The following is a 27,195-nucleotide window of genomic DNA, read 5'->3' on the forward strand; positions in this document are numbered from 1 at the left end:
TCCCAGAACATAAGTCCATACCTGCCTTCATGTTTCATTTACAACCAGAGAGGTTCAGTAAAGAGAGCCAACAGAAATAATCCAGCCATGCCCATTATGCCACACTAGGACAGTAAATCTTACATTCAGATAGTTGTTTGCTGCTATATCAGTGCTAGGCTTGTGTTCAAAATCTTGCATATTGCACCTTTAATGATGGTTCAGGTCCACCTCAGTTCAGAGCCAGCATGCACAGTAGCAGCACGTTGGATTTAACTCACTTCAATTTAATGCAGTTGTTGATATGATTCATTATAGCTTTTCCTGCTGTGTTCTCTGTCTAGCGGTGACTGAGACATTACATGAGCTACATCTGTCTTCCTCAGGCAGTCTCAGAATGCAAATTCTGGCACTATTTATTCACAATATTTAAAGGAATGAAGTGTTAGCTTCAGGGTGGACACAGAGCAATATCTAAAAATACACACAAAAAGATAACCTAGCCAAAATTAACAAAAAAATACAACAGTTTACCTTCCTATCCATTTCAACAACAACAAAAATGGCTGTCTAACTCTACAAAATCCTCACAAATCTACAGAAAACGAGGACGCATGCAAGTGTGACCATTTGGAAGGTGAGGCAGAAGGACTGATGTCTGGCGTCCAGGTGGTGCCATCTTGGCTCCTATGTTCTATCATCATTGGTCCGGAGCCAATCACCTGCAGGCCATCAGCTGGTTCACCAATCACAGGATGGCACTGGCACACTCTACTTTGCATCTCATACGTGGCATTCAGCCGCTGCTTCATATGTGGAGATAACATGAAATGAACATAACAGAATCCGACAGCAGTAGTAACATACAGTGACAACATGCCTGATGTGACAAATGTCCACACAGCCAAGCTTTTGGCGGATGATAAGCATCACCCATGGCTAAACCACAGAGCTGTGAGTGGACAGTTGGCTGTGTCATTTTCTCACTGATCAATCATCTCAAAGTAGAAAAAGCTCCACTTTAACTCCCAATAAAAAATAATGATAGTGCCTTCATGCAACCAGCTCTGGTCTATGATGTTCCCAACTGGACATTTCTGAAACACAATATATTCTTTGACAATGCCTTGAAGATTTAGACTGCACAGATGTCATTATGACATACACTATATTGCCAAAAGTATTCGTTCACCCATCCTAATAATCAGAATCAGGTGTTCCAATCACTTCCATGGCCACAGGTGTATAAAATCAAGCACCTAGGCATGCCGACTGCTTTTACAAACATTTGTGAAAGAATGGCTCGCTCTCAGGAGCTCAGTGAATTCCAGCGTGGAACTGTGATAGGATGCCACCTGTGCAACAAATCCAGTCGTGACATTTCCTCACTCCGAAATATTCCACAGTCAACTGTCAGCCTTCAGATTAGCTGAAGAACAGTGCTTCAGCAGAGAGCTTCATGGAATGAATTTCCATGGCCGAGCAGCTGCATCCAAGCCATATATCACCAAGTGCAATGCAACACGTCGGATGCAGTGGTGTAAAGCACGCCGCCACTGGACTCTAGAGCAGTGGAGACGCCTTCTCTGGAGTGACAAATCACGCTTCTCCATCTGGCAATCTGATGGACACGTCTGGGTTTAGCGGTTGCCAGGAGAACGATACTTGTCGGACTGCATTGGGCCAAGTGTAAAGTTTGGTGGAGGTGGGATTATGGTGTGGGGTTGTTTTTCAGGAGCTGGGCTTGGCCTCTTAGTTCCAGTGAAAGGAACTCTGAATGCTTCAGCATACCAAGACATTTTGGACAATTCCACGCTCCCAACTTTGTAGGAACAGTTTGGAGCTGGCCCCTTCCTCTTCCAATGTGACTGTGCACCAGTACACAAAGCAAGGTCCATAAAGACATGGATGACAGAGTCTGGTGTGGATGAACTTGACTGGCCTGCACAGAGTCCTGACCTCAACCCGATAGAACACCTTTGTGGGATGAATCAGAGCGGAGACTGAGAGCCAGGCCTTCTCGTCCAACATCAGTGTGTGACCTCACAAATGCACTTCTGGAAGAATGGTCAAAAATTCCCATAAACACACTCCTAAGCCTTGTGGACAGCCTTCTCAGAAGAGTTGAAGCAGTTATAGCTGCAAAGGGTGGACCAATGTCATATTGAACCCTATGGATTAGGAATGGGATGTCACTTACGTTCATATGCGAGTCAAGGCAGGTGAGTGAATACTTTTGGCAATATAGTGTATGTTACACACAAAATGTATCCATTAAAGACAAAATACATACCATGATGTGTGTTGTATCTTGCTTTAGTTTCTTGTTTGGCTTGTTTTTATTCAGGTCTTTTAAGTTTACCATAGAAAGTGATGCAAATATATATATATATATATATTTTACCTTGTTTAGATGTGCATGTGGTGTTTTTTACATGCTGGAAGACACATCATGAGTGAAATAAGCAGTCAATGCCATGACTGAGCATTTCCACATTGAAACTTGCAGCATACTGATGACAGTCTTAAAAACAAGGATTCAGATTTCCAGGGTTTCATATGTATCAAATCTCAGGAACCAATCTTGTCAACTTCCAGGGTGGAACTTTCTGTATCATTCTTCTTCTTCAGAATTGTGTTATTGTTCGAGCACGTATGTCTGTATTATTCCAGTATTCCAACCTGGTATTGTGTAGTGTAAAGTAGTTTTAAAAGATTAGAGCAGAGTTTTAGGTGAGCTGAGGTCCTCGTCTTGCAGTGAGTAAGGAGGGATTTGTGGAGAGAGAGGCAAGGACTTCAAATATCTGCACATTCTACAAGAAGCAATGGTGACAAGTTGCTTATTAATCATTTTAAAGCAGGAAGGGATTATTTTAAGGAAAAAAAGGTCTCAATATGTAACTTTAATACACAGACATGACTGTTAAATCAACAACTGCGAGAGACTTTAACACAAGCCAAAAACCAAGCTAGTTATCATGTTGCAATTGAAATGTAAGACTGGAACACAATCCACAATGACAAACCATTGGCCCTTCTACATTGTTAAAATCATGGATGTCGGGTACATCTCTACTCTATGTCAGAATGTACCAGACAGTACTGTTAAAAACGTTTTTAGGGACATATTAATGCATCATTCAAATAACAGCACAGGGAGTATTGGGGGAAACACAGAACAAACAAACTGAGGGACAAAGAGAAAACAAATGCAATACTCCAGACCAACTTAAATCATCTAGCAATGTGCTTGACAGAAACATTACAATACTAAACGATAGAAGATCAGTTAAAAGAAACTAACCTAAAAGGTTTTATAGTGGAATTAAAATTACACTATAAAATTAAAATTAATCAAAGTCTCAAATGTCCCCACAGTGTGTTTTTCAGCTCAAATTACTGAAAATATGGATTCCAGCCCAGTTCTAAATGGGCTGTTTGGCTCTGAAACCAATGAATTTCTGCTGTTCCTGCCTCCTTCAGGGAGAACACACTGTCTGACCTGTAAAGCTAGGAAGCTTACTAGATGTCTGGGAGCTTTAGGAATGGCAGAGGTACTGGTCTTTGTATTTTAACAGCCTTAATTTTACACCCCCTAGTTAATAACAACCACAAAACACAACAAAAATGGATTTTGTCATATCAGACCGTTAACAAAAACACATGCACAAGTCATTTTTTTCAGTGAAAAACATAACAGGTGAAAGAGTTAAAAATGTATTTTATTAATTATTATTGTCAATATATATTTGTTGTTGTTATGTTGAGTATTTGTGAGTTTTATCTCAATGAGTTACTTGTATTTGCCATTGTGTTATTGATTTTTGTCTGTGGGAATTGCCTTTCTGCACTCTGCCTTGTCTGTACCTCCCGGGGTAGCTTCACCCGTATACCCTCCGTTGCATTGCTGAGGGAGCAGAGCGCATAATGAAAGGTGACCACAAGGAGATTAATGTGTTTTAATCTCTTCTGCCGGACAACATTCAGTTGAGTTGTCTTTCTTGACGCTCCAGCCACACTCACACGCCCGTTACACATGCATAACGTAATATCAAAATTGATTAAATTAAATTAAATTAAATTGAATACATCTTAAGACGTGAAGACGGGCCACTGTAACGTCCGGAATCTGGTATAAAAAAAAAAAAAAAAAAAAGTTGTATATGACGTCAAACGTCTGCGCCGAACATGACCACGTGGGGACGTTTTTGCAGAGGTAGCAAAACATCCGCAGTGACGCTCGCCTGTCCGTCAGTGAGCATGGAAAAACTTTCTTTTCTTTCTTTTTGACAGTAAACAATCGCAAGAAAAAGCCGCAGAGCTTTCGCTATCTCGATCCCTTCTTTTAGACCATGCCCCACGACCCGGAGCCTCCTCCGGCTAAAAAATTCAAGCCGGGCTCAGTGTTTTTCCGCCTCGATAAGAATAAACCTGGAATGCTGCTGCCAAGGAAGGGAAATGTAACCACTCCTATAGACGTCCAGAGAAAACAGCTGCCAATCTACCAGGCCAAACCTCAGCTGCTGAACCAACTGAGACAGCTTCACAATGCTATTCTGATAGGTAAAGAGCTGCAGCTACAGTTAGCTCACACTGCCACATCATTAGCTAATTATTTAAAGGGAAACTCTACTCTGAAATCCACATTTCTGTAGAGTTTTAATTTATAGTTCTGTTTTGAATGACTCCAACATTAGGCTCAAAATATTTTACTAGTGTGTTACTCATAAGTGAACAGTTTGTTCAGAAAATGGCATTTGTAGTCTTCTGACTCACAGTGTAACACTTAATGCCTAACTTCTCTGTCATGCATCAGGGGAGACCGGTTCTGGGAAGACCACTCAGATCCCGCAGTATCTGTATGAAGCTGGTATTGGACGACCGGGTGTGATTGCCATCACTCAGCCCCGTCGAGTTGCTGCTGTCTCACTGGCAGGAAGAGTGGCAGAGGAGAAGAGGACTCAACTGGGAAAACTGGTATTGACAGTTGATTGATTTCTCAGGTCTACATAGTGTAGTCTTTAAAGGTCTCATATAGTGCCCCTTCTGTCAGCAACTCTAAATACTGCAAAAATGGTTCACTACACTGGGATTGTATACCTTCTGGTTTTAGTCCTGTTATGAATGAGCTGTTTCATTGTCTAGAGCTCTAACAACCAGTGAGCTGCTGCGGTCTATGTGCCTATCCAGAAGAAATTTTTCTGTGCGTCCGTGATTAACGCCACAGAGAAAAATGATTGGGTGGACAAGGACAGTTGACATAGACATTAATGAGTGTGACACCATGACTTCCCATTGCTTTTAACTTTCTCTGTGAGTGATGATTTTACTTCAAAATATTGCTGAATTTAAGTCATGCGTTGGTGAGTTTGTCAGACAACATTGCGGCTGTATAGTCAGTAGTTTAGGAGAGAAATACCAGATGTAAATACTGGCTGAGTTGAGGATACACTGAAGCACAGCGTGTGACATAAAGACACAGATACCCACACAGTCCTTGTTTACAGGTCTTAAAGTTTCCACCATCTCTGAAAGGTCATCAGCTTTACAATTTCCACAGAGCTCTGATGTGCGGGCAAAAGATCAAAACTAATTGTAAGGTTAACCAGATAAGCTGCACAACATCCTAACGCTAAAATTTTTCTATTACTATGGTGACATTGCCATAAAATATATATATATATGGATCTCGACTTGCACCTATGTTGAGAGTGCATGAAGACTTATGTGTTCTCTGTTGCAGCCTCATGACTGATACATTTTGAAATCAGCAGACGCAGCTCTAGAAAGTAAATAAACTTGCTGAGTTATGAGGCAGTGGGCAGTGAGAGGACAATTATACCAAATCTGAACTCAGTGACTGTTGGTGGTGATATGCAGCATCTAGGTCAAATTATTACTGACTTTTAAAGCTAAGAGGCTTTCTTAGTTGTGAGGGGCTTGAGGAGTGGCTTAAGTGAATGTCTACACATCTTAACAACTTTTAGTTTACATCTCAAAATTTATGATAACCAGAAAACAATAAAAAAGAATTTTCACCACATGGGACTTTTACAACATAGGTAACATAACACTCAAATTCATGTGACATGTCACATCCTGTAATGTTTTGTAGTAAATGAAATTTGTTTTTAGGTTGGTTACACGGTGCGTTTTGAGGATGTCACATCCTCTGAGACGAAGTTGAAGTTCATGACAGATGGCATGCTCCTGCGGGAGGCCATCGGAGACCCCTTGCTGTTGCGCTACTCTGTTGTGGTCCTGGATGAAGCTCACGAGCGCACCGTGCACACGGATGTGCTGTTCGGTGTGGTTAAGACCGCTCAGCGCAGGCGCAGAGAGCTTAACAAGATTCCTCTCAAGGTAGGTGGACAGTTCTGTCTTGTTTTCTTTTATAGTTGTAGATTGTCATTAATGTAGGTCATGGTAATCCTAAGTGCTTCAACATAAGGCAACCAGATTTCTTTTCTGATTCTTTAAGATGTTTCCCCTCTCATCCAAGAGGCCTTCTTAGTTCTAACCTACTGTTGAAGAGTGGTAGATATTTAATTTCACCCCCAAATCACATGGCTCATAGCTCGTTACCAAATGAGTGCACAGACCTGCTATATACAGTATATAGGGGAGACAAAACCTTCTTCACATGAGCATGATACAACACTGGAAAGCTCCACCTGCATCTTAAGCATAAGGAACACTCATTTAAAGACAGTAGTGTTCACACTGTGGACAGAGGAGACAGATGGTTTTTAAAAGGGGAGTGAAGGAAGCTGTCTATGTTAAACTGGAACAGCCAATGTCTAAACAAAGGAGGAAGTCTAGTTCAGTTTTCTTTTACTGAAGTGTTTAGGATTTTATCGTTATCACAGGGCAAAACAACTCACTGCATTTGCTCTGAATTTATTCCTATGCCATAATTTTCTCTTTAAACATCTAAAACTCAGCTTCTTTCTTTTGTCTGAACTGCACAGGTCATAGTGATGTCAGCCACGATGGATGTGGATTTGTTCTCAGAGTACTTCAACAAGTCACCTGTATTGTACCTAGAGGGGAGGCAGCATCCTATTCAGATCTACTACACTAAGCATCCCCAGTCGGACTATCTGCAAGCTGCGCTCATTTCTGTCTTCCAGATCCATCAGGTAGTCCTCAATAATCCGCTGTATATCCAGTTTAAAGCAGATCAGGTCACCATTATTTATATAGAACTTACCTAACAAAAGACGTCGAGCCAAAGTAGTCCTTTGCAGATGTTCTCACAGACAGCGGACAACACTGCTGTTATACTGCTTTATAGTCTGCTGAGAAGAGTGTTCAGCACAGGTCATATTTACATAACCACCTATCTATCTATCTATCGATCTAGCTATCTGTCTAGCTATCTACCTAGCTACTAAAGATGTCTGAGCTAGCTAAAAAACAAACTTTAGACGTTAGTATTGTACATGGTAAGACCAACAAATCCAGCAATTTCCCATGAGCAAACACATCGACAACAGTGAAGTGGAAAACCTTCCTTTTAATAGGTGACACCTCCAGCAGAACCAGGCTTTTGGAGGGCAGACCTCTCTCTTGCCCAGTCAGGGTGAGGGTAAAGGGGAGAGAGAACAGGGTAGCAGAGAGAAACGCAACAAACAAGAGCGCATAAACACTGAAAAGGTTGGTGAAACCAGTAACTGTCAGAAATATATTCATTCAGAGAGCTCCAAGGACAAAGAGGATGAAGTACAAACTACAGGAAAAGACACAAAGTTAGTAACATTCAGTAGTGGCACCTAAGTGCAAGCCAAGTGCAAATCAAAGACAAACACACACTAGAGTCCTTTTATTTCAGCGTTATGAGGAACACAGGACTGTGAGTAAACATTCTGGGTGCATGTTTGTGCACTGTGATGATTCTTTCTGACACTCGGTCTTGCTGCTTGCGTGCAGGAGGCACCTCCGTCCCATGACATCTTAGTCTTCATGACAGGCCAGGAGGAGATCGAGGCCCTGGCGAGGACATGCCGGGACATCGCCAAGCATCTGCCGGATGGCTGTAGTCCCATGGTAGTTATCCCTTTGTATGCCTCGCTGCCCCCAGCACAGCAGCTCAGAGTCTTTCAGCCAGCTCCTAAGGTAAGTGCAACAGTAAACACATGGGAGATCAGCAAAGTAGTGCAGACAACAGGACAGGATGTCTCTATGTGCACGGATGTTCTCAACAGTGTTTTCAGTTTTAGACATTTGATATTATTGTATACATCTTGCAAAATGTTTGTCCTGTGTAACTTTTTTCAGGGCTGCAGGAAGGTCATTCTATCAACTAACATTGCTGAGACGTCAGTAACAATCTCTGGGATCAAATACGTTATCGACACGGGGATGGTGAAGGCCAAACGTTTCAATCCTGGTGAGATGATCCAGTCTTCATACACACAAATCCCATATCGGCAGGTGGAAAGTAGCTAAGTTCTTGTATTTTACATAAATAATTCCATGTGATGACACATTATTGTTCAACTGTACTACATTTCAGAGGGAAATTTTGGGTTTTCGCTCTTTAGCTTACGACCATCGAGACCACTTGCTCAGACAAAAAAAAAAGTTATGATGGAGTTATAAAACACAACACCAACCTTGTTTTTTTCTTTTCCTCTTTTATCCTTTGACCCTTCACAAAACATTGGGGTCCTTTCTCCTACTATAAATGTCTGAGTTGTTGGCAGTTCCACCAAAAAGGTTTCCCCCTCTAAACTTCTCATAGGGGTTCATGCAAAGAACTTTTTGAGGTCAAATTGTTCAATTTTTCACCGTAAAACTAAAGAACAGTCGCAAAAATTGAAGTAGATTTCTGAAATAGAACTTCTTAGATTTATCTTGTGACCTTTGGAAGAGCTAAACTCCTAGGTTGGGAACTACTGGCCTTAACTAACTTACTGTATGTAATACTTCTATTTTATTAAAGTAGTATTTAAAAAGCAGGGCTACCTTGTAATTCGTATTTTTACTTTGCTGGCTAGGGATTTTATTTAACTAAAATATCTCAGTACTTCTTCACTGACTGTAGGCGGCATATTAAAGTGATACAGATTACTGCCGTTCTGTAAACAATTAAGCTATTTACATTCATGCAGTTATCTTCTAGTTATTTTATCTGTCTCTTGACTCATGTTTAATTTGATTATTAATCCCACAGTGGGGACATCTGCAAAAAGTCCCACTGGGAGTTGAACCCAAGATCTCCTGTGTACTAGACAGGTGCTTTAGCCAACTAAGCCATAGCCTTGAGGCAGAAAAGTAACTACAAACCATAAAATATGAAAATGGCACAAAATGTCAATTATATGTCATTTGTTTGATTGTGTATATTATGTAACTTTTGCTGTAGGTCCTGTTTCAAGGAGGATTAAATGTTTGCTTGTTCAGATATATTGTGAAAGGCAACAATTTCCAACTTAATTTTTCCATGACTGTACACAGTGTTTTTGTTGTAAGATGTTCTCATTGTATTCTTGTTGTGTCACTCTCAGACAGTGGTCTGGAGGTGCTGGCAGTGCAGCGGGTTTCTAAAGCACAGGCGTGGCAGCGAGCAGGCCGAGCTGGAAGGGAGGACTCGGGCTCCTGCTATCGTCTCTACACTGAGCAGGAATTTGACAACCTCATCCCCATGACTGTACCTGAGATCCAGAGGTAGGACTTCACACAAATACCTGATGCAGGAGCCTCACCTACATGTTGCTCTATTTAGGTCAGTGTGATTGAATGGACTGTTCTTCTGTTATTTCTGTCCTCTGTGTGTGTCCTGCAGATGTAACTTAGCCAGTGTGATGCTCCATCTCATGACTCTGGGCATTCCAGATGTGATGAATTTTGATTTCATGTCCAAGCCATCTCCTGGTAAGATACTATTGACCATTAATCACTCTGCATTTCTGGTCATCCTGGAGGAGATGTTGTCATAGTAACACATTATGTTCATTGCAGAGGCTGTCAGGGCTGCTGTAGAACATTTGGAGCTATTGGGAGCTGTGGAGAGGAAGGAAGGACAGGTTTCTCTCACTGCTCTGGGAAAGAAAATGGCCAGCTTCCCTCTGGAGCCTAGATATGCCAAGGTAAGATGGGCTGTTTCTAGTCTTGTCATGGGTTTTCTGTCTAATTGGCTGTATTAAAAGATGGAATTAACCCTCTGTGACATCATTCACTAGTTTCCAGGAGGGCGGTTGTGAGGTTCTGTGTGGTCGTTCCAACCATCCCCATCTTGGCAGTGCCTGACTCCTACTTACTCTAGGTTAACCTAAAATCAGCAACAAGGTGGTGTGAGGGGAAGTGAGGCAGGTCATGCAATCATCCCTGGACTATGGACTGACATATGACGACACCCACCGTCACTCAAATTGGCCATTTTGTGTACCACAGATGGAAAGTATGTCCAAATCAAGACACCTACTATTTCCTGCAGCAGCTACTTCAGTTACAACTTTGTCAGTGATGAATTATAAAGGTGTTGATGACAGAGAATTTCCTCCCACAGTCTCTCCTCACACCAAACATTTGTTCTTAGCACAACTTGTTTTTGTATGTATAACATATTTATCATCGTACAAATGTGCAGTAGGTACACTTGCAATGCAGGCAGTCTGTGCAGTTGCATATTTTAGGCTTTATGCGGATGTCTGCGTAGGGGTCCACGTGGACCCTTGTCCTTAATGGGGATTGTGTTGCTTTTGAAGCAAGCCCCAAGTTTTCATTAAAGGAACTCCAGTTTTTGACACTTAGGCATTGACTTTAATGGTTTCCACTTGATGCTTTCTTACATCAGTCCCATTTTTGTGAATGCGATATCTCTTGAATGCCTTGAAGGAATTTCTTCAAATTTTTCACCACTGTTCACTTGCACTCAAGGATAGTTGATTAGATTTTGGTGGTCAATGGTCCTTGTGACCTGACCAAACACATATTAAGTCATTATTCAGGAATTGGTTTGCTAATTATGACAAAATGTCACACAAGGGTTGGAGTGGATAAAATTCTTAAGTGAAAATATTTAATATCCAAAAATCAGCTTCATTGTGACAAAACATTTTTCTGGCCATTATTCAACACTATACGGAACAGAAGGGGAGATTATGATTATACTTCACAGTTGGTTGGACAGTGATTTGGTGACACTCGCCTTGGTTGACCGTCTGTTAAAATCCTTTCAAGTCTTTACTAAAAGGTTATGAATCTGGACAGACATGAATGTAAACCGTAACGTTACTGGTTGGTGGACGTATGCAAAGCAGTAACGTTAGTTGTAGATTCAGTCAAAGATGATGGGACAGACTGTAGTCCACAGTGCCACATGGTTCTCATGCATAGCAAAGAGTGTGTTTGATACAGTGTAACATGTCCCTACCTTGTTTGCTTTGTCTCACAGACCATCCTGCTGTCCCCGGACTACTGCTGTTCAGAGGAGGTTTTGAGCATTGTGTCACTGTTGTCAGTGGACAGTGTACTGTACAACCCTCCAGCGCGACGGGAAGAGGTGCTTGCTGCACACAAGAAGTTCATTTCTAGCGAAGGAGACCACATGACGCTGCTCAACATTTACAGAGCATTCAAGAAAGTCGGTGGTAACAAGGTGGGTATAGCTGGTTCAGTAGGGGAAGAAAAAGACTTTAACTAAGCAAACGCTGCTGAACTACTACTGCTGAGCTACCTTATAACCTGCTGTATGTCTCCTGTTGAAGGAGTGGTGTCGGGAGAACTTTGTCAACAGCAGGAACATGAATCTGGTGAAAGAAGTCCAGGCTCAACTCAGAGAAATCTGCCTTAAGGTACCCATCTGCTCATCTCTACAGCGTGAATCTGAGAATCCTGAGTGGTTTCACCTGCAATCAATATCACAGTTAAATGTCACATTTACTGTGGCAGTGATTTATGTAAAAATGCAGCAATGTTGCCTGTCTAAGTACAGCCACACTGCCTCTCAACCTGTGTGAATGTGTGTGGTGAGCAGTCATCCGGTGGTGTTTACGTTTAGATTAACTGTCCTGTTAACGTGCTGACTGGAGCAGCCACAGGCCACACAAGACAGCTTTTCTGTGCACCAGCTGTTTCTCATCTGCAGCTGGACATTCAAGTTTTGTACACACTTGATTTGTTACATGTTTTTATTGCTGCTTGAACAATCCAGAATTTGCTTGTGAAATTATCCTGCAAACGGAATGTGTACTTAGACTTATAGACTTAAAATGGGTAGCTTATAGCCTGTGTGAAGAATTCAATTTTTAAACTTACAGATGGGAGTGAAATTAGGTCAGATTTACTTACTCATCATGAGCTCTGTGTGCAGACATGAGACATCATGAAAACTAATGTGATATGAGAAGTAATATTATTTGTTATGTAAAGTGTAACTTTGCTCAATAAAATAGCCAACCATGTCATTAAATTGTAGAAGATTCCCAAACTGTCAGTTGTGTTGGTCTCATTTAGGATCAGAGTAGCTCATTTGACCTTAGTGATGACTAAACTCTTGTTTTCCCAGTTGAGTCTGAAGTTGGAGTCGTGTGGTTCAGAGACGGGGAACGTTCGCCGCTGCCTCGCCCACGGGATGTTCATCAACGCTGCAGAGCTGCAGCCTGATGGCAGTTACTTGGCTCTGGACACTCACCAGTCCGTGGCCATCCACCCCTCCTCCGTTCTTTTCCAGGCCAAGCCAGCATACGTGGTGTTCAATGAGCTGCTGCACACGTCCCGCTGCTACATGAGAGACCTCTGTTTGGTTGATGCCGACTGGCTGCTGGATGCAGCACCAGAGTACTTTGGCCGCAAGCTCCACCTCACTAAGAGCTAACCAATGGAGCAACAGGACACCTGCCACAAAACACAATGTATTCAATGGATTAAAACACTTTTTGTGTACTAAACTTCTCTGGATTCCACTACCTCCCAGTTGACGAGCATCTGGCATGTGTCACTGCAGTAGAAATCTGCATATAGAGGCCTCACAACTCGAGACTAATTCAAATTTTATAAGCTGTATTTCTTCTGCCTGACAACATTTCATCCCAACATTCGACCTCGTTTGACACCTAGACAGGAGATTTTTTTTTGAGGCATTGTGCTTCAGTTCTTTCAGCATTTGCATGCATTTTAGCAGCTCAAGTATCCTCAGAGGAGCACAGTTAGCATAGAACTTTAAAATGTTACTCTTCATGTGTTCATTTCACCGATTATTGTACTGAACTTGTTATGCCACCTGCATAACAGCATTCAGATCGCTACAACAGACTGGCTCATGGCTGTTCTTTTCAATGTATTTGTGAATTATAGTGAGGACCTGGTTTGCCTCAAATATGAGTTAAACTTTGCCACCACTTAGTTCTGGGGTTTACACAAAGGGATCTTAAAGGGTTTTCTATTTGCAAAGACATTAGATTAGTTTGACACGGAAAAACACCAGCGTTTCAAGTCAAAATATTATATTCTCACATCACCATGACATAATTTCACTGTACTGGTCTACATGCAGCACTTAGCTTGTTAGCTTGTGCATGCTTATTTTTCTCATCTATAACTTTATTATCACTTCTTCCCCATATAATATGCACGTCAGGAGAAGTAGCATGCCTTTTTCTCCAGGTTCTGCTCTTTGCTGTTGTGTGTTGCACAGATCCTTACTTACCCCAACGTAGACCAACCACACATGTATACTGACAACAGATGTATGCAATGCATGGAGATTATAGTCAACGATCTGATCACTCAGGTCCTCCATACTATTTAGAATGTAAGTCACACCATGTTGAGGAATAGGATAGATGCTCCACTTGTCTTTTTCCACTCTGGACTCAGGATTGTAAAATATACTCTGTAATCAGAATAAATTGTACAAAGAGCTTCTAACTTTGCAATCGGATGCATCTGAGGTTGCTGTAGAGAATTGTTAGACTATGCTGTTTTTTCTGTTGCTGAATTTCTTAGAAATCATTCTGCCCATTTGGTTTCCAGGTGCACCATTTAAGATCCGCATGTACTTTACATGATGAAATGCACGCCTTTGATGAGGAAATGATTTGTTACAGACTTACATAACCACACTTGTTATAATTTCTAATAAAAAAAATCCAACCACCTGCCTATGAACACCAATATACTTGAGTAAAGTTTCAGTAAAGCACAGGGGAATTTCCATCTGTTTGGTTGAGACACGGGGCTGCACAGTGGCGTAGTGGTTAGCACTTTCGCCTTGCAGCGAGAAGATCCCTGGTTCGCGTCCCGGCTTTCCCGGGATCTTTCTGCATGGAGTTTGCATGTTCTCCCTGTGCATGCGTGGGTTTTCTCCGGGTACTCCGGCTTCCTCCCACAGTCCAAAAATATGCTGAGGTTAATTGATTATTCTAAATTGCCCGTAGGTGTGAATGTGAGAGTGATTGTTTGTCTCTATATGTAGCCCTGCGACAGACTGGCGACCTGTCTAGGGTGTCCCCTGCCTTCGCCCGAGTCAGCTGGGATAGGCTCCAGCCCCCCCCCGCGACCCTAGTGAGGATTAAGCGGTGTATAGATAATGGATGGATGGATGGATGGTTGAGACACAATCAGTATAATAATAATAATAATGAACTTTATTTGTGTAGCGCTTTTTAGAACACTCAAAGACACTTTACATGTAAAATCAGCAAACATTAAAAATAAAGGAATATAAAACAAGTCATAAAATAGAAATCTAAGTTTGTATTATGTGTTAAAAACAGTTCTGAACAGATGGGTCTTGAAGAGTGATTTGAAGGTGGTCAGGTCTCTGCAGTCGCGAATGTGTTGTGGTAGGGAGTTCCAGAGTGTAGGGGCAGATATGGAGAATGTTCTGTCCCCCCCAAGTTCAGGGATTAATTATACTGATGGTATAATTTTTGAAGATATATATGGACTTTCGATACCAGTAGATGTAACTTATTTGAAAAGAACAGTGTGTTCTTGAAATAACTGCCAAAAATGAATAATCTGTCTTAACATCTGCTGGCCCAACAATCAAGAAGTTGTAATTCTCCCCATCAGGCTGAGGCAGACAGCTGCCCTCCCTGAATCTGGTTCTGCTAGAGGTCTCGACCACTTGTAAAGAAGTTCTTCCTCTCTGCTGTCGCCAAGAACTTGCTAACTGGGAATCTTTGGGTTTGTTGGGTTTTCCCCGTATAACTTTGTTGAATCTAAGCTAGGGCAGAGAAATGTGGGGAAAATATGTAATTGCAAGCATACTAACAAATACTACGATTTGTAATGGATTTAAAAAAAGACTTTAGTTCAATGTTCACTGTATATTAGATTTAAAATGTGGTGAATCATTACCATATGAGACACTTTCAAAAACACTTCTAAATTCTAATGTAGTGTATTATGTTTTTTTTTTAAATATGGAATTGCACAGGAGAAAGTAATGTTATTACAAAAGCTGTAAATGTGTTAAAAAATTCCATAAGAAAGTTTAATTTTTACAGGGTCGCAACCCTAAAATTTACAATAATCAGCTGAATTTACATAATAATTTTGAATGGTCTCAGCATTTAAACCTGTTAGTTAAATGGGTTACATTAATCCTATTTCTCTATTGGGAAGGACTTTGTCACCACGTGTTGTTTTAAATGTACAACAATGATGACTGGGCTGAATTTGAAACATGTTGGGAAACAGCTCCACCCTCTGGCAGCAGGACGTCATATCTAAATGATGCAACTGATTCACCTCCTTAGGCTGATGGAACCTACTTTACTGTGACTGATGCAACTCCCTCCTCCAATATGACACTGTCCACTGAAGGCCAGACTCTGATGTTCAAGGATTTGATCCTTGGGGAAAAAATGTGATTATTTCAGACATTGGCAACCTGTTGTTGTTGATGCTGATTTTATTTCTCTGTTGTTGACAGATGTTGCATTTATTTTCTATCAAATGCAGGAAGAAAATGAGCTGAGTTGTTGTTTCAGGGTGAGAAAGAAGAATAAAACCTTTCCATCATTCTGAGGGCAAACCACAAATCAACGAGTTACATGCTTCAGCCACAGGGGGCACGGTTATGCAGATTTTGTCAACATTTTCTTTATAAAATTTTTTTTTGTTTGTTTTTACAGTTGTTCTAGATTCTGTCATTATTGATGTTACATAGATTTTTTTAAAATTTAGTCATCATAAAAAAGATAAATACAGAATGTTTCTAATTTCTTTCGCTTTACCAGTACTTCTTCCGGTGCAGAGGTCGTAGTGACGGTAGGTCAATGTGCCCTTCCACACGTGTTGTGTCTTGTAGAAGTAGCTGTAAGTGGGGGAGTCACGCTTATATGTGTGTCGGCAAACTAATTTATTCTGTTGTCATATACCTGATTATTTTCAGACAGTCATGCTAAAGTCAGTAGTCCGCTCGGTGGGAGCTGCTGTCCGCCTCTCTTCAGCCACCACGTCCACAGCCCGGGCTCTGCCGCTGAGCTGCCCGATGCTGCGTTCTCTGAGCCCGGCAGTAACACGGCCCTTCACCCGGTCTCTGTGGATGCTGAACAGCAACTCGTCAGGATACAGACCCAAACTGTTCAGCTCCAAGGTGCTGAGCCCGTCGGTGTCCTGTGGATGTGGAGGACTGCACACAGAAGGTAATGCTTCATTTTACACGTTTTTAGACCAGCTAGCCGGCTAGCTAATGAAAGCTTAGCTTAACGATAGCTATAGAGGCAAGACTTTAAAAATAATGCTCAGTTGATCGCGACATTTTTTTCATTGTTACAGACGTGCAGCTGTTAAACAAGTAATTTGCCTCATTAACACTCAGCATCTTCTCATTGTAAAGAGCTAGCTTCACCTTGACAGACCATGAATGTCTGTTTCTAGAAAGACTGCCAAACCAGCTAACTATGAACACAAAGATGTGATCAAAACTAATAATTGCCATTAGAGGCCTGTTTCTGTGTGATATTAACGTGATACAGTCGGTATCGAGTCTGAGGTTTAAAAAAGGAGTTTTTGATAGATTAATGTCAAATGTTGAGCATCTGTAAAAGTCAAACGATATTTATAACAGACGCAGTTACTGTTTAAGTTTAATCCAAGTCAATTGTCAGTTTATGTTTAACATGTTGGAAAAAGTTCAATTTCTTACTTCAGTTGTGAATAATAAACGTATCCTGACAAAAGAAAGTTTAACAGCACTGCGTGATATCTTCCCATGATGAAGTTATATAACCTGTCCTATACTTTCTTCAGGTGACAAAGCGTTTGGAGACTTTCTGTCTGATGAAATCAAAGAAGAGAAGAAGATCCAGAAAAGCAAAACTCTACCCAAGATGTCTGGAGGATGGGAACTGGAGATGAACGGCACAGAAGCTAAGCTCTCAAGAAGTGTATCTGGAGAAAAGTAAGTAGGGGTCTACCACTTGTTGGATGTTGCTTGTTTTCCAATTATCAGTATTGCTGTTGTTTATGGATGCTCAGTGGGGAGGAAGGCCGCCCTCAGCACTGAAGACCCCTCACATCCCCTCCACCATTTCTTCATGCTGCTGCCGTAAGGCAAATGCTGCAGAACCCCACTGGCCAGGAAAAACATCTACAAAAACTTTGTCACCCCTCTGCTGTAGCTGCGCTTAATAACACAAAATAGACTGTACTGCGTTTTTAGTTATTTTATGTGCTTTACTTGTTTTTGTTTATTGTACTTTTTTTTATGTGTGAGGGTGTTTTAAATGCTTGGATGTGATTTTTAAACTTTGTCTTACAGCTGTGACAAAAGATGAATTTCTGTTTTTACTTGGAACAGACAATAAATTTATCTATCTTACTAATACCTAGTAAAATAACATAATTTTTAAAATTTCAACTTTGGATCTGATGCAGCCATCTCTGTCTATAGTAACTCTGTGGTTTTGAACAATGTCCCAGCCACAACACTTTCTGATTAATTACACCTCTTAACATATACATTTTAATACATAAAAGCATTTCACATTTTCATATTTCATTTTATATTGGTTTTAAAAACACTACTTTTTGTCTCTGTAATTACTAACAATACATATTGTACTGAAAAATCCATGTCGTTCGAGTCTTAAAAGGCAGGCTGCCCCATTTACGCAATGATTGTAGACAATATAATGCACTGAATGAGCTTACGGAGGTACCTTCTCTTCACAGAATCACTGTCACATTTAACATCAACAACAGCATTCCTCCAAACTTTGAGGAGGAAGTAGAACAAGGACAGCAGAAACCAGCAGAAGAAGAGGTGAGACACAGAAAACATTCAGACAGTATTGATGTAATTGTTTAAGAGATGTACTTAGAAATATAAGCAGTTCATTGGCCCAAAAACTTGACTCATTAAAGTTGTTAACCTTGAAATTTGAATGTCAAATCACTTATGTTTCTCTTTATAGTCTGAAATTGTGTCAACACCCAACTTCGTTGTTGAAGTAACGAAACAAGCTGCAAAACATTCCCTGGTGTTTGACTGCCATTTTCCTGAAGACGAGGTAAAGAACACAAAAAAAATGTCATGTGAATATGTATCTTACGATAACTGAAATTTGGTAGTGCTTACCAATGCCACTGAAATTCAGTGGTTTTCTAAACCATTTTCGATACCACAGTATAAAATACACTAATGAAATGAAAGTGCTGTATCATCAACTCTTTAATTTAAAAAGACTTGAAATGGAGCTTTTGACGAATAAATCGTAAATATGAAGAACTGAAACTTAAAAAAAATTTTTTTGATTAGAATCTTTACTACAGCTGCAGTGGCAGTATAGCCACTAGCCTATGTGTAATAAATGTATAAAAAAATGTGAAGATTACAGAAACCCATGACATGTAGTGTTTCAAGTATTTCAAACAAACCACATTGTGTTTTAAGTCACTCATCCAGTTTTCTTGTGAAGACTTTAATGTAAATTTTTGGAGTATTTTCTAAGCTTCTGAAAAGCTTTGCATGTAGTTGGCCGTGTGTGTTGGTCAGCATTTCTTCTGTCTTTCCTGCTCAACATCGTCCCCATGTCATATTATAAAAAGACCATTAGTGAGACCACAGAAACTGCTGCACACATTATGCTAACATAAACACATATACACCACTACATGCTGGTAGCCTGCTGATGTTATCAGCAGCACCCAGCCCACATTATAATCTGTAGCCCAAATAAGCTAATAATATGTTTTGTGTGGAGCACTGCTGCAACAGATGCAGCTATCACAGTTCAACAGATCACAGACAATAATGATAATATTTCAGGATTTGAACATTGTGCTGACAGGTTGGTAATATGTGGGGCAGTGGTGGTGCAACGGTTAAGTCTCTGGACTGTTGATCAGAAGGTCAGTGGTTCAAACCCTGATGTGGCCAGTGTCGGGCCCTTGAGCAAGGCCCTTAACCTTAACCCTTCCTGCTCCAGGGGCGCTGTACTGTGGCTGACCCTGCGCTCTGACCCTGATTGGGATATGCGAAAAGCAACATTTCACAGTGCTGTAATGTATTTGTGACAAATAAAGGCAATTATTATAATTAATTATTTATATACAGTAACAGCTGAAACTCTATCAGCTTGATTTCTGTGAACAAATCTGGATGTCTGTCTTTAAGCTGCTGGTGTTGCTTGTGTACTATGTTAAGCAACAGTAATGTGTCTCAAGGCGACCTCTCAGATAATTAAGTGTTGGAGTCAAACAGACAAGCTGAATTTACATTTTGTAGATGAGTCATGGAGAAGGAGAAGAGGAGAGCGATATATTTGCCATTCGGGAGGTTAGTTTCCAGCCAGAGGGAGATACAGAGTGGAAGGAGACCTGCTACACACTCAACACAGACTCTCTGGACTGGGTAAGAGCTGAGACAGTCAACAAAAATACCACTAGTTTAGTAAATAGCTAATGAATCTGAGGGTAGTTGTGCTCAAGGCGCTGTTCTTTTCCAGGCGCTGTATGATCACATGATGGACTTCCTGGCTGACCGCGGGGTCGACAACACCTTTGCAGATGAACTGATGGAGCTGAGCACCGCCATCGAGCATCAAGAGTACATTAAGTTCCTGGAAGACCTCCAAGGCTTTGTCAAATGTAATTAATGTTAGACATAAGCTTTATTTCTGCTATTCTTCAACACACATCCTGGCAAAGTTGAAAGTACAATGATACAATAAAACTGAAGCACCGAGTGATTTATTGATGCACATTCAGTGCCACAAGCTACTAAGGACTTGCTTCAGTGTCTGTGACAGTTGTCACGTTAGTACTTGGCTGCAAATGTGTTCTCTTTGTCAAAATGTGACTATTTTTCTGTAAGTTAAGATAGTTTAAATATATGAAAGCCACAAATAATGAAGGTCATAATGAGGTTCAGAAATCATGACTGTCAGAAATGTCTAAGCTGCAGTGGTATAATGTGACATTTGTGAATGTTCCAACCATTGTTATGCCACTAAAGAAAGAATTGGTCAAGTGAAATCAAAAGAAAACCTCCATATATATATATATATATATATATATATATATATATATATATATATATATATATATATATATATATATATATATATATATATATATATAAATATATATATATATATAAATATATATAATGTTTTACAGTTTGACAGTCCTGTTTGAGCCTTACTTATGGCTGGTTGACTGATACTGATTAGACTTTGTCAAACTGATACATGTCTTAATTCCACGTGTTCAGAGGATGGAAGGTCAACATCTAATAAAACAGTTTAATACAAACATTTTTTTTCTTGTTTGTTTTCCACACCAAATAATTCAGACCATGTGTTCATGCTGCATTTAATAGAACAGAAAATAAACTTTACGATTCTAATTTGAATTTAGCCCAATTTATGACTGGCAGAGTTTACATTTAAGCTTTTAATATTGGGGCAGAGAAGAAAATGAGAGGTGGCATTTCTCTTCCTCAAAAAAATTCTGTCACCTTTGAAAATGTCTTCATTCAAGAGGAGCCTGTAAATATTTAAAAATTTCTATTAACTAGTTGACCTTCATTCAGGTAACGTGTAGTAGCAGGTTGACGTACTTATTCATGATATGTGAATGTATTTCACTGTTTATAAATTACAGCCATTTGTGTGTAAAAGCTGCATATGTTCAGTTGTTTCTCATAGAAAACTCTGCTTTAGGCTTTTAGATTTGGGTGATGACCTGTTGGTGTAAGTCTGTCTTAAACAGCTACAGTCTCACTGTGAAACTTGCAGAAGGAAAGTGAGAAGCACTGAGTTTGTTCCTCCCTCATTAACTCCACTGTGGGGTCTAGGAGCAAATCCTTCAGCCCCAACTGGTCCAGTAGAGCTGCTCAGTGAGCAGCAGTTCAGTCAGATGTACTGTGCAGCTCCCAGCTGTGAATGTGATCACGGTGGTAAAGAAAAAGAGGTCTCTGAGTAAAACAATCCTTCAATAAAGAAAGGTTAACTTTTAGTACTGTACTGTAGAATAGGCTGGCTAAGCGAGACTAAAAGTTAAATCACTTTTAAATAATGGTGTAGATCATGGCTCTAAGCAATGGTGGAAAACTATTGAGCTGCATTAAAGAAATGTACCTTGGCAAATGTACACAGGTATTAACAGCCACATGTACTCCAAGTATAGCAATAGTTCACATACAATTTAAAAATTGTAGCAGGCTGTTATATTATCGGTATTACTGAGGTATCAGTGTGTAATCAGCATTTTGAAATTTTCAAGGAGGAGCTAGTAACCAAACCACATACAATTTGTGCGTTTAATCTATGAGTGTATCATAATTTATATTGTTTTTTCATTTAAAACTTTAATTCCTGTGTCTCTAAAATAAATGCAATAGCATCAGAAGTACAACATACATGTCTGACATGGAGTAGAGGCATAAAGTAAAAAATGGAATTACTCAAGAAAAGTACAAGCAGTTGCAGTGTACTTCAGAACTTGAATAATTGTATTTTGTAGTTACATTCCACTCTTGGTTGTTTAAAAATAAAATGCTATCCAGGCTAAGAACAGCCTGACATATTGGCAGTCCCACTTCAAAAGCTTCATTTTATGTTTTTAGAAGTTGGTCCTCCTGCATTCTAAAGGAGTCTGAAGCCAGCCGTTTTCCACTTTCTTGACTGTCTGTATGACTCAACCCCAAATCAGATTTTCCCCCTCATGCTAAACGGTTGGCAGTGTGTTCTTTAAATCCACTGTTGCAGTTTCTGTACCCCAAAACATATGTTTGGTGGCAAAGAGCTCAGTTTGAGTTCCGTCTCTCCACAGCACTGACTGGCTTTGCGAGACTTTAGTGCTGATATGGCAGGTGAGGTTTCCCTCTGAAGATTTTCATGCAGACCCTGTTTGTGAATCATGGCTGCAGAACAGTTGACCATCACCACTGCTGTGGCAGATAAACCTTCCTGCAGATCCTCTGCAGTCATGTGGGGTATTGCTTTGTCTTTCTGGCCAGTAGATGTGCAGTTTTATCTGAAGATGTTGTTGCTCTTACAGATTATTCTCTTGACTTTCACAGTTCTTCTTAACTGCCATGGCTTAGTGATATTTCATACAGCGCAACCTCGAATTAGAAGTGCTTTTGAATCATTTCATAGCTTCCTTCTGCTTTTCAGGCTAATAATTAGTTTCATTTTCAGATCCTCGGTCGGTTGCTTAGAGAAGGCTGTTTAGTATTAACACAAGCAGGGACACGGAGTTTGTTTGAACACTGGAGGGTACATTAAATACGAGTGAAGGCGTTCTTGGGCATCAACAGTTTTGAGCATCAAACACTTAATTTTTTGTATTTTAGTGAATTTTCTTAGCCATTTTGTGCCTTTTCTGCATCACTATGGAGAAATGTCCTTAAAAGAAAACAATTTACCCAAAATTGAGCATTATTCAAGGAAAAATTACAAACATTTGCTACTTTCACCTTTTAATTGGGGAAAGTACCTTATTTAAGTATATGACCTGTACAATTCCAGTTGGAACAAATTCATATTTAGGAGTAATTTACTTATGAACTTGTGTTCATGCTACCTGTTCTGTCCTCACCAGATGTAACGATATCTAGCTACGACAGACAGTGCACATGAGATTTCAGTTGCTCCAAAATCTCTTTATTTTAAACTGTAAAACTGCAACACACAAAAACACAGCAGTCAGAGTGTGAATTACAAATACATGACTTGAACAAAAAGACATCCACACGCCACACCCCACAACAAACCATCATCAGGGCTTCCCCAACTCTGAATTTGTTGACCAATTTAACTATTGGAATTAGCCTGACTAGCATCAGAAAAGTCCGCTAGCTTAAATGCTAAAAAATGCTAACACTTCCAAACTGTCACCATAAAACTTGCATTTACTTAAAATAACTTCTTAAAACTGAAATTTCTGACTTTTAACTTATTTATAGGTTCCTATGTAAGATTGTATTCAATTTAAACTTAAACTTACAGCCTTATGTGGGCCAAGACGATGCGGGAACGACTGCTCTTCGACCATGACAGTTACACTGAACTTCCTGTACTGAGCTTCCTGGAGTGAACATAAAACTCGCCACAAGTGGGCACTGCGAGCCCACACAAAGGAAACTTATCTTTATATTACACTAGTCATCACACTCCCCGCCTGGTATAAACACTTTATACCATTTAAACTAATCAGTCTTTCTTCCACTGTTTGGAGAGAGCAACAGAATGAGTTGAGTTACAGGTCGAAGATAGACACGTGGAGACCCTTGTTTTACCACTTTTACCTTCACCTTTCTGATCCTTTTGTCTTCACTTGGGATGCACTTAGTAATGAGTCCAATGGGCCATTCGTTGCGCTTCACCAGATCATCCTTTACTAAGACAACATCTCCTTCTTGGATTTTGTCCTTGTCATGAGTCCATTTATTTCTGACTTGTAGAGTTGACAAATATTCTTGTCTCCAGCGTTTCCAAAAAGCATCTGCGAGACTTTGAACATGTTGCCATTGCTTCCTGTACATATCCTTAATGTCATATGACCCTTCTGGAGCAGGAGCAGCTCCTGCCTTTTGAGTTAGGAGCATGGAAGGGGTCAAAACGGTTGGAGTGTCTGAATCTGTGGTGATGGGAACTAATGGGCGGGCATTAATGATAGCCATAACTTCCGCCATTAACGTTGCGAGGACTTCATGCGTGAGGCGAGTAGGACTTGACTGCAGTAACATGGCGTCAAGAATGCGGCGAGCAATGCCTATCATCCTTTCCCACGAACCACCCATATGTGATGAGTGGGGGGTGTTAAAGGTCCACGTGCAGCCTTCTTTACTCAAGTAGTCTTGGATTTCTGAGTCGTCAGATCTGATTTTCAACTCTTTACAAGCCCCAATAAAGTTAGTTCCACGGTCTGATCTGAGAACTTTGGAAGGGCCTCTGACAGCAAAAAACCTTCGCAAGGCATTAATGAAGCTTGAGGTGGACATAGACTCGATTACCTCAATGTGAACAGCGCGTGTGCCTAGGCAACTGAATAAAACTGCCCAGCGCTTGCTTTCTGCACTACCACCCCTTGTCCTGCGGGTGACAACAGTCCATGGCCCAAAGACGTCTAAGCCCACCCTAGTGAATGGAGGCTCCATAACAAGACGGTCCTCAGGTAGGTCAGCCATTTTCTGATCAGCAGGTCTACCTCTAAGCTTGCGACATGTGACACACTGATGGATTACACTCGAGACTAGTTTCCTGGCACCAATTATCCAAACACCTGCAGATCGTAGAGCTCCCTCTGTGAGGTGGCGACCTTGGTGAGCGACAGCTTGGTGATAATGTCTCACAAGCAGAGTTGACACATGATGCTTTTTTGGAAGTATCAGTGGGTACTTTTCGTCATATGGAAGATCAGCTAGGGATGTGCGACCTCCTACTCTTAACAGCCCACTTGAGTCTGTGAATGGATTTAGAGTCCACAATGGGCTTGGTTTTGAGATTTGCTCCCCTTTATGCAACTTCTTTATATCCTCTCTGAATGCACATTGTTGGACACTTGCAATGACTGTCAGTTTAGCCTGAGTTTGCAGATTTGTCGTGTTTGGGTCTGTAGCTTTTGTTTTGATTCTGGCTACTGTGATGAGTTTTTTCATACCCCTTATGAGATGTTCCCACGACGAGAATCTTTCGAAGCGGTGCGAGCTGAGAGGTTTGTTGCTAACTTGAGTAGCACAGACGGTGACGTCTTGGCGAATCTCTGCATCTTGTTCTGGATCGACAAGTTTGAAGTTGTTTGCATCCGGTGTACGAGGCAAATCTGACAGTTCTCTTGTCAGGAAAGGTGGTCCAGTGAACCAGTAAGTTTGGGGCAATAGAAGTGCTGTTATTGGACGTGTAGCAATGTCTGCCGGGTTGGTTTCTGATGAGACATGATGCCACTGTGATGGCACAGACGACTTTCTGATTCTCGAGACTCTGTTTGATACATAGACATAAAACCTTCTTGAGGTGTTGTAGATGTAACCCAGCACGATCTTACTGTCTGTGTAGAACTTGACAGCGTGCAGGTTAATGTCTATTTCTTGAGATATGAGTTCTGCCATTTCCACACCAAGGACGGCTGCACACAGCTCAAGACGTGGGATAGTGTGCGCTGGCCTTGGTGCTAGTTTCGATTTCCCCATGACAAATCCAGTGAAGTACTGTCCATGCTCATCTTGAACTTGTATGTAGGCGACAGCTGCTATAGCTGTTGATGAAGCGTCGCTGAAGACACAAAGTTCTCTGTGTTGCATTGAGGAGAGAGACAATGGCACATACGATCTGGGGATGTTTATGTGCTCTAGCTCCAGAAGTGAATCTTTCCATGCAGTCCATAGCCTTTCTTTGTCAGGGGACAAGGGATCATCCCAGTCGCATGGTTCGGTGATGAGTTCTCTAATGAGTGCTTTTCCCTGTACAGTTATAGGTGCAACAAAACCCAAAGGGTCGTACAAACTATTAACAGTAGATAGTACACCCCTTTTGGTGAAGGGTTTTTCCTCTTTGCACACTCGGAAAGTGAAAGTATCCGAATCAAGACTCCAGCTGATGCCTAAACTTCTCTGAACAGGCAACGGGTCACTGTCGAGGTTGAGACTTTTAATGTCTTTTGCCAAGTCACTTGTGGGGAACGCCTCCATAACTTTGCTGCTGTTTGAAGCGATTTTGTGTAGGCGCAGATTTGACTCGGCCAACATTTTCTGTGTATTTTGTAGGAGAGTGACAGCTTCCAGTTCTGTTGGTAGTGAGATAAGACCGTCGTCCACATAAAAGTTCCTGGTGACAAACTGTGATACATCCTTGCCATGTTCCGTCTCTCCTACCTCAGCTGCTTTGCATAGCCCGTAGATGGCGACAGAAGGAGAGGGCCGATTCCCAAACACATGAACTTTCATGCGGTACTCGATAATCTCCGCTGTGATGTCATTGTCTTTGTGCCACAGGAATCGCAGATAATTGCGATGGTCTTCTCTCACTTTGAAACAGTAGAACATTTGCTCCACGTCTGCTGTTACTGCAATAGGCTCTCTGCGGAATCTGATGAGCACTCCTAGCAAGGCATTGTTAAGATCTGGGCCACTCAAGAGGACGTCGTTGAGTGCTAAACCCTCATGTTTGGCGCTTGAGTCAAAAACCACACGAATTTGATTGGGTTTCCGCGGATGGTACACCCCAAACATAGGGAGGTACCAACACTCTTCATCAGGCTGCAAGGGAGGTGCAATTTCTGCTTGCTGATTGTCTAGGATTTTCTGCATGAACTGTAGGAAGTGCTCTCTCATTTCAGGTTTTTTGTCAAGACTGCGTTTGAGTGTGAAGAGTCTCTTTAAAGCTTGTTCTCTGTTGTTTGGTAGAGCTCGTCTGGGTGTCACAAATGGAAGGGGCGCAACCCAGCTGTTTGTTTCATCCTGGTACATTTCATTTTGCATTATTGTGAGAAACTGTGCATCTTGTTGTGAAGGTGCTAACATTTCATCATCTTCTCTTCTGAAGAAGACTGTATCCCCAAGATTGCCTGTGTGTTTTGTTCGGTACATATCTGCGAAATTTTGAGTTTCATCTGTTCTCTTTATCCTTTTCTCTTTTACTTGAAGGACGTTAGAGCAGGGACTTAGATACGATGGACGTCCGTTTTGCAAGGTGTTAGTTTTGTAAGCTGTGACAGTAACTGGTTTGTGAGCGCCGCTTATGCATACGTCACCCACAATGACCCAGCCAAGGTCAAGACGTTGAGCGAATGGTGCATTACTGGGAC

General features: G+C 41.0%; 2 protein-coding genes across 2 annotated transcripts; both read left to right on the forward strand.

Annotated features, from left to right (window-relative positions):
* The first annotated feature begins 4,167 nt into the window (after positions 1-4,167).
* dhx33 (DEAH (Asp-Glu-Ala-His) box polypeptide 33) lies at positions 4,168-14,082 on the forward strand. The gene is made up of 12 exons (XM_023264788.3): positions 4,168-4,542; positions 4,796-4,956; positions 6,115-6,342; positions 6,951-7,121; positions 7,912-8,097; positions 8,260-8,371; positions 9,492-9,651; positions 9,770-9,858; positions 9,946-10,073; positions 11,381-11,584; positions 11,694-11,780; positions 12,494-14,082. The coding sequence occupies exons 1-12, from the start codon at positions 4,332-4,334 to the stop codon at positions 12,800-12,802; spliced, it is 2,046 nt and encodes a 681-aa protein (XP_023120556.2). The 5' UTR covers positions 4,168-4,331; the 3' UTR covers positions 12,803-14,082.
* A 2,125-nt stretch (positions 14,083-16,207) lies between these two features.
* On the forward strand, positions 16,208-20,129 carry c1qbp (complement component 1, q subcomponent binding protein). Its single transcript, XM_023264808.3, has 6 exons — positions 16,208-16,583; positions 17,191-17,341; positions 18,115-18,205; positions 18,357-18,452; positions 19,670-19,795; positions 19,890-20,129. The coding sequence occupies exons 1-6, from the start codon at positions 16,337-16,339 to the stop codon at positions 20,037-20,039; spliced, it is 861 nt and encodes a 286-aa protein (XP_023120576.1). The 5' UTR covers positions 16,208-16,336; the 3' UTR covers positions 20,040-20,129.
* Positions 20,130-27,195: the final 7,066 nt, after the last annotated feature.

This window comes from Amphiprion ocellaris, chromosome 14, assembly GCF_022539595.1.
Source record: "Amphiprion ocellaris isolate individual 3 ecotype Okinawa chromosome 14, ASM2253959v1, whole genome shotgun sequence".
Taxonomy (NCBI): domain Eukaryota; kingdom Metazoa; phylum Chordata; class Actinopteri; family Pomacentridae; genus Amphiprion; species Amphiprion ocellaris.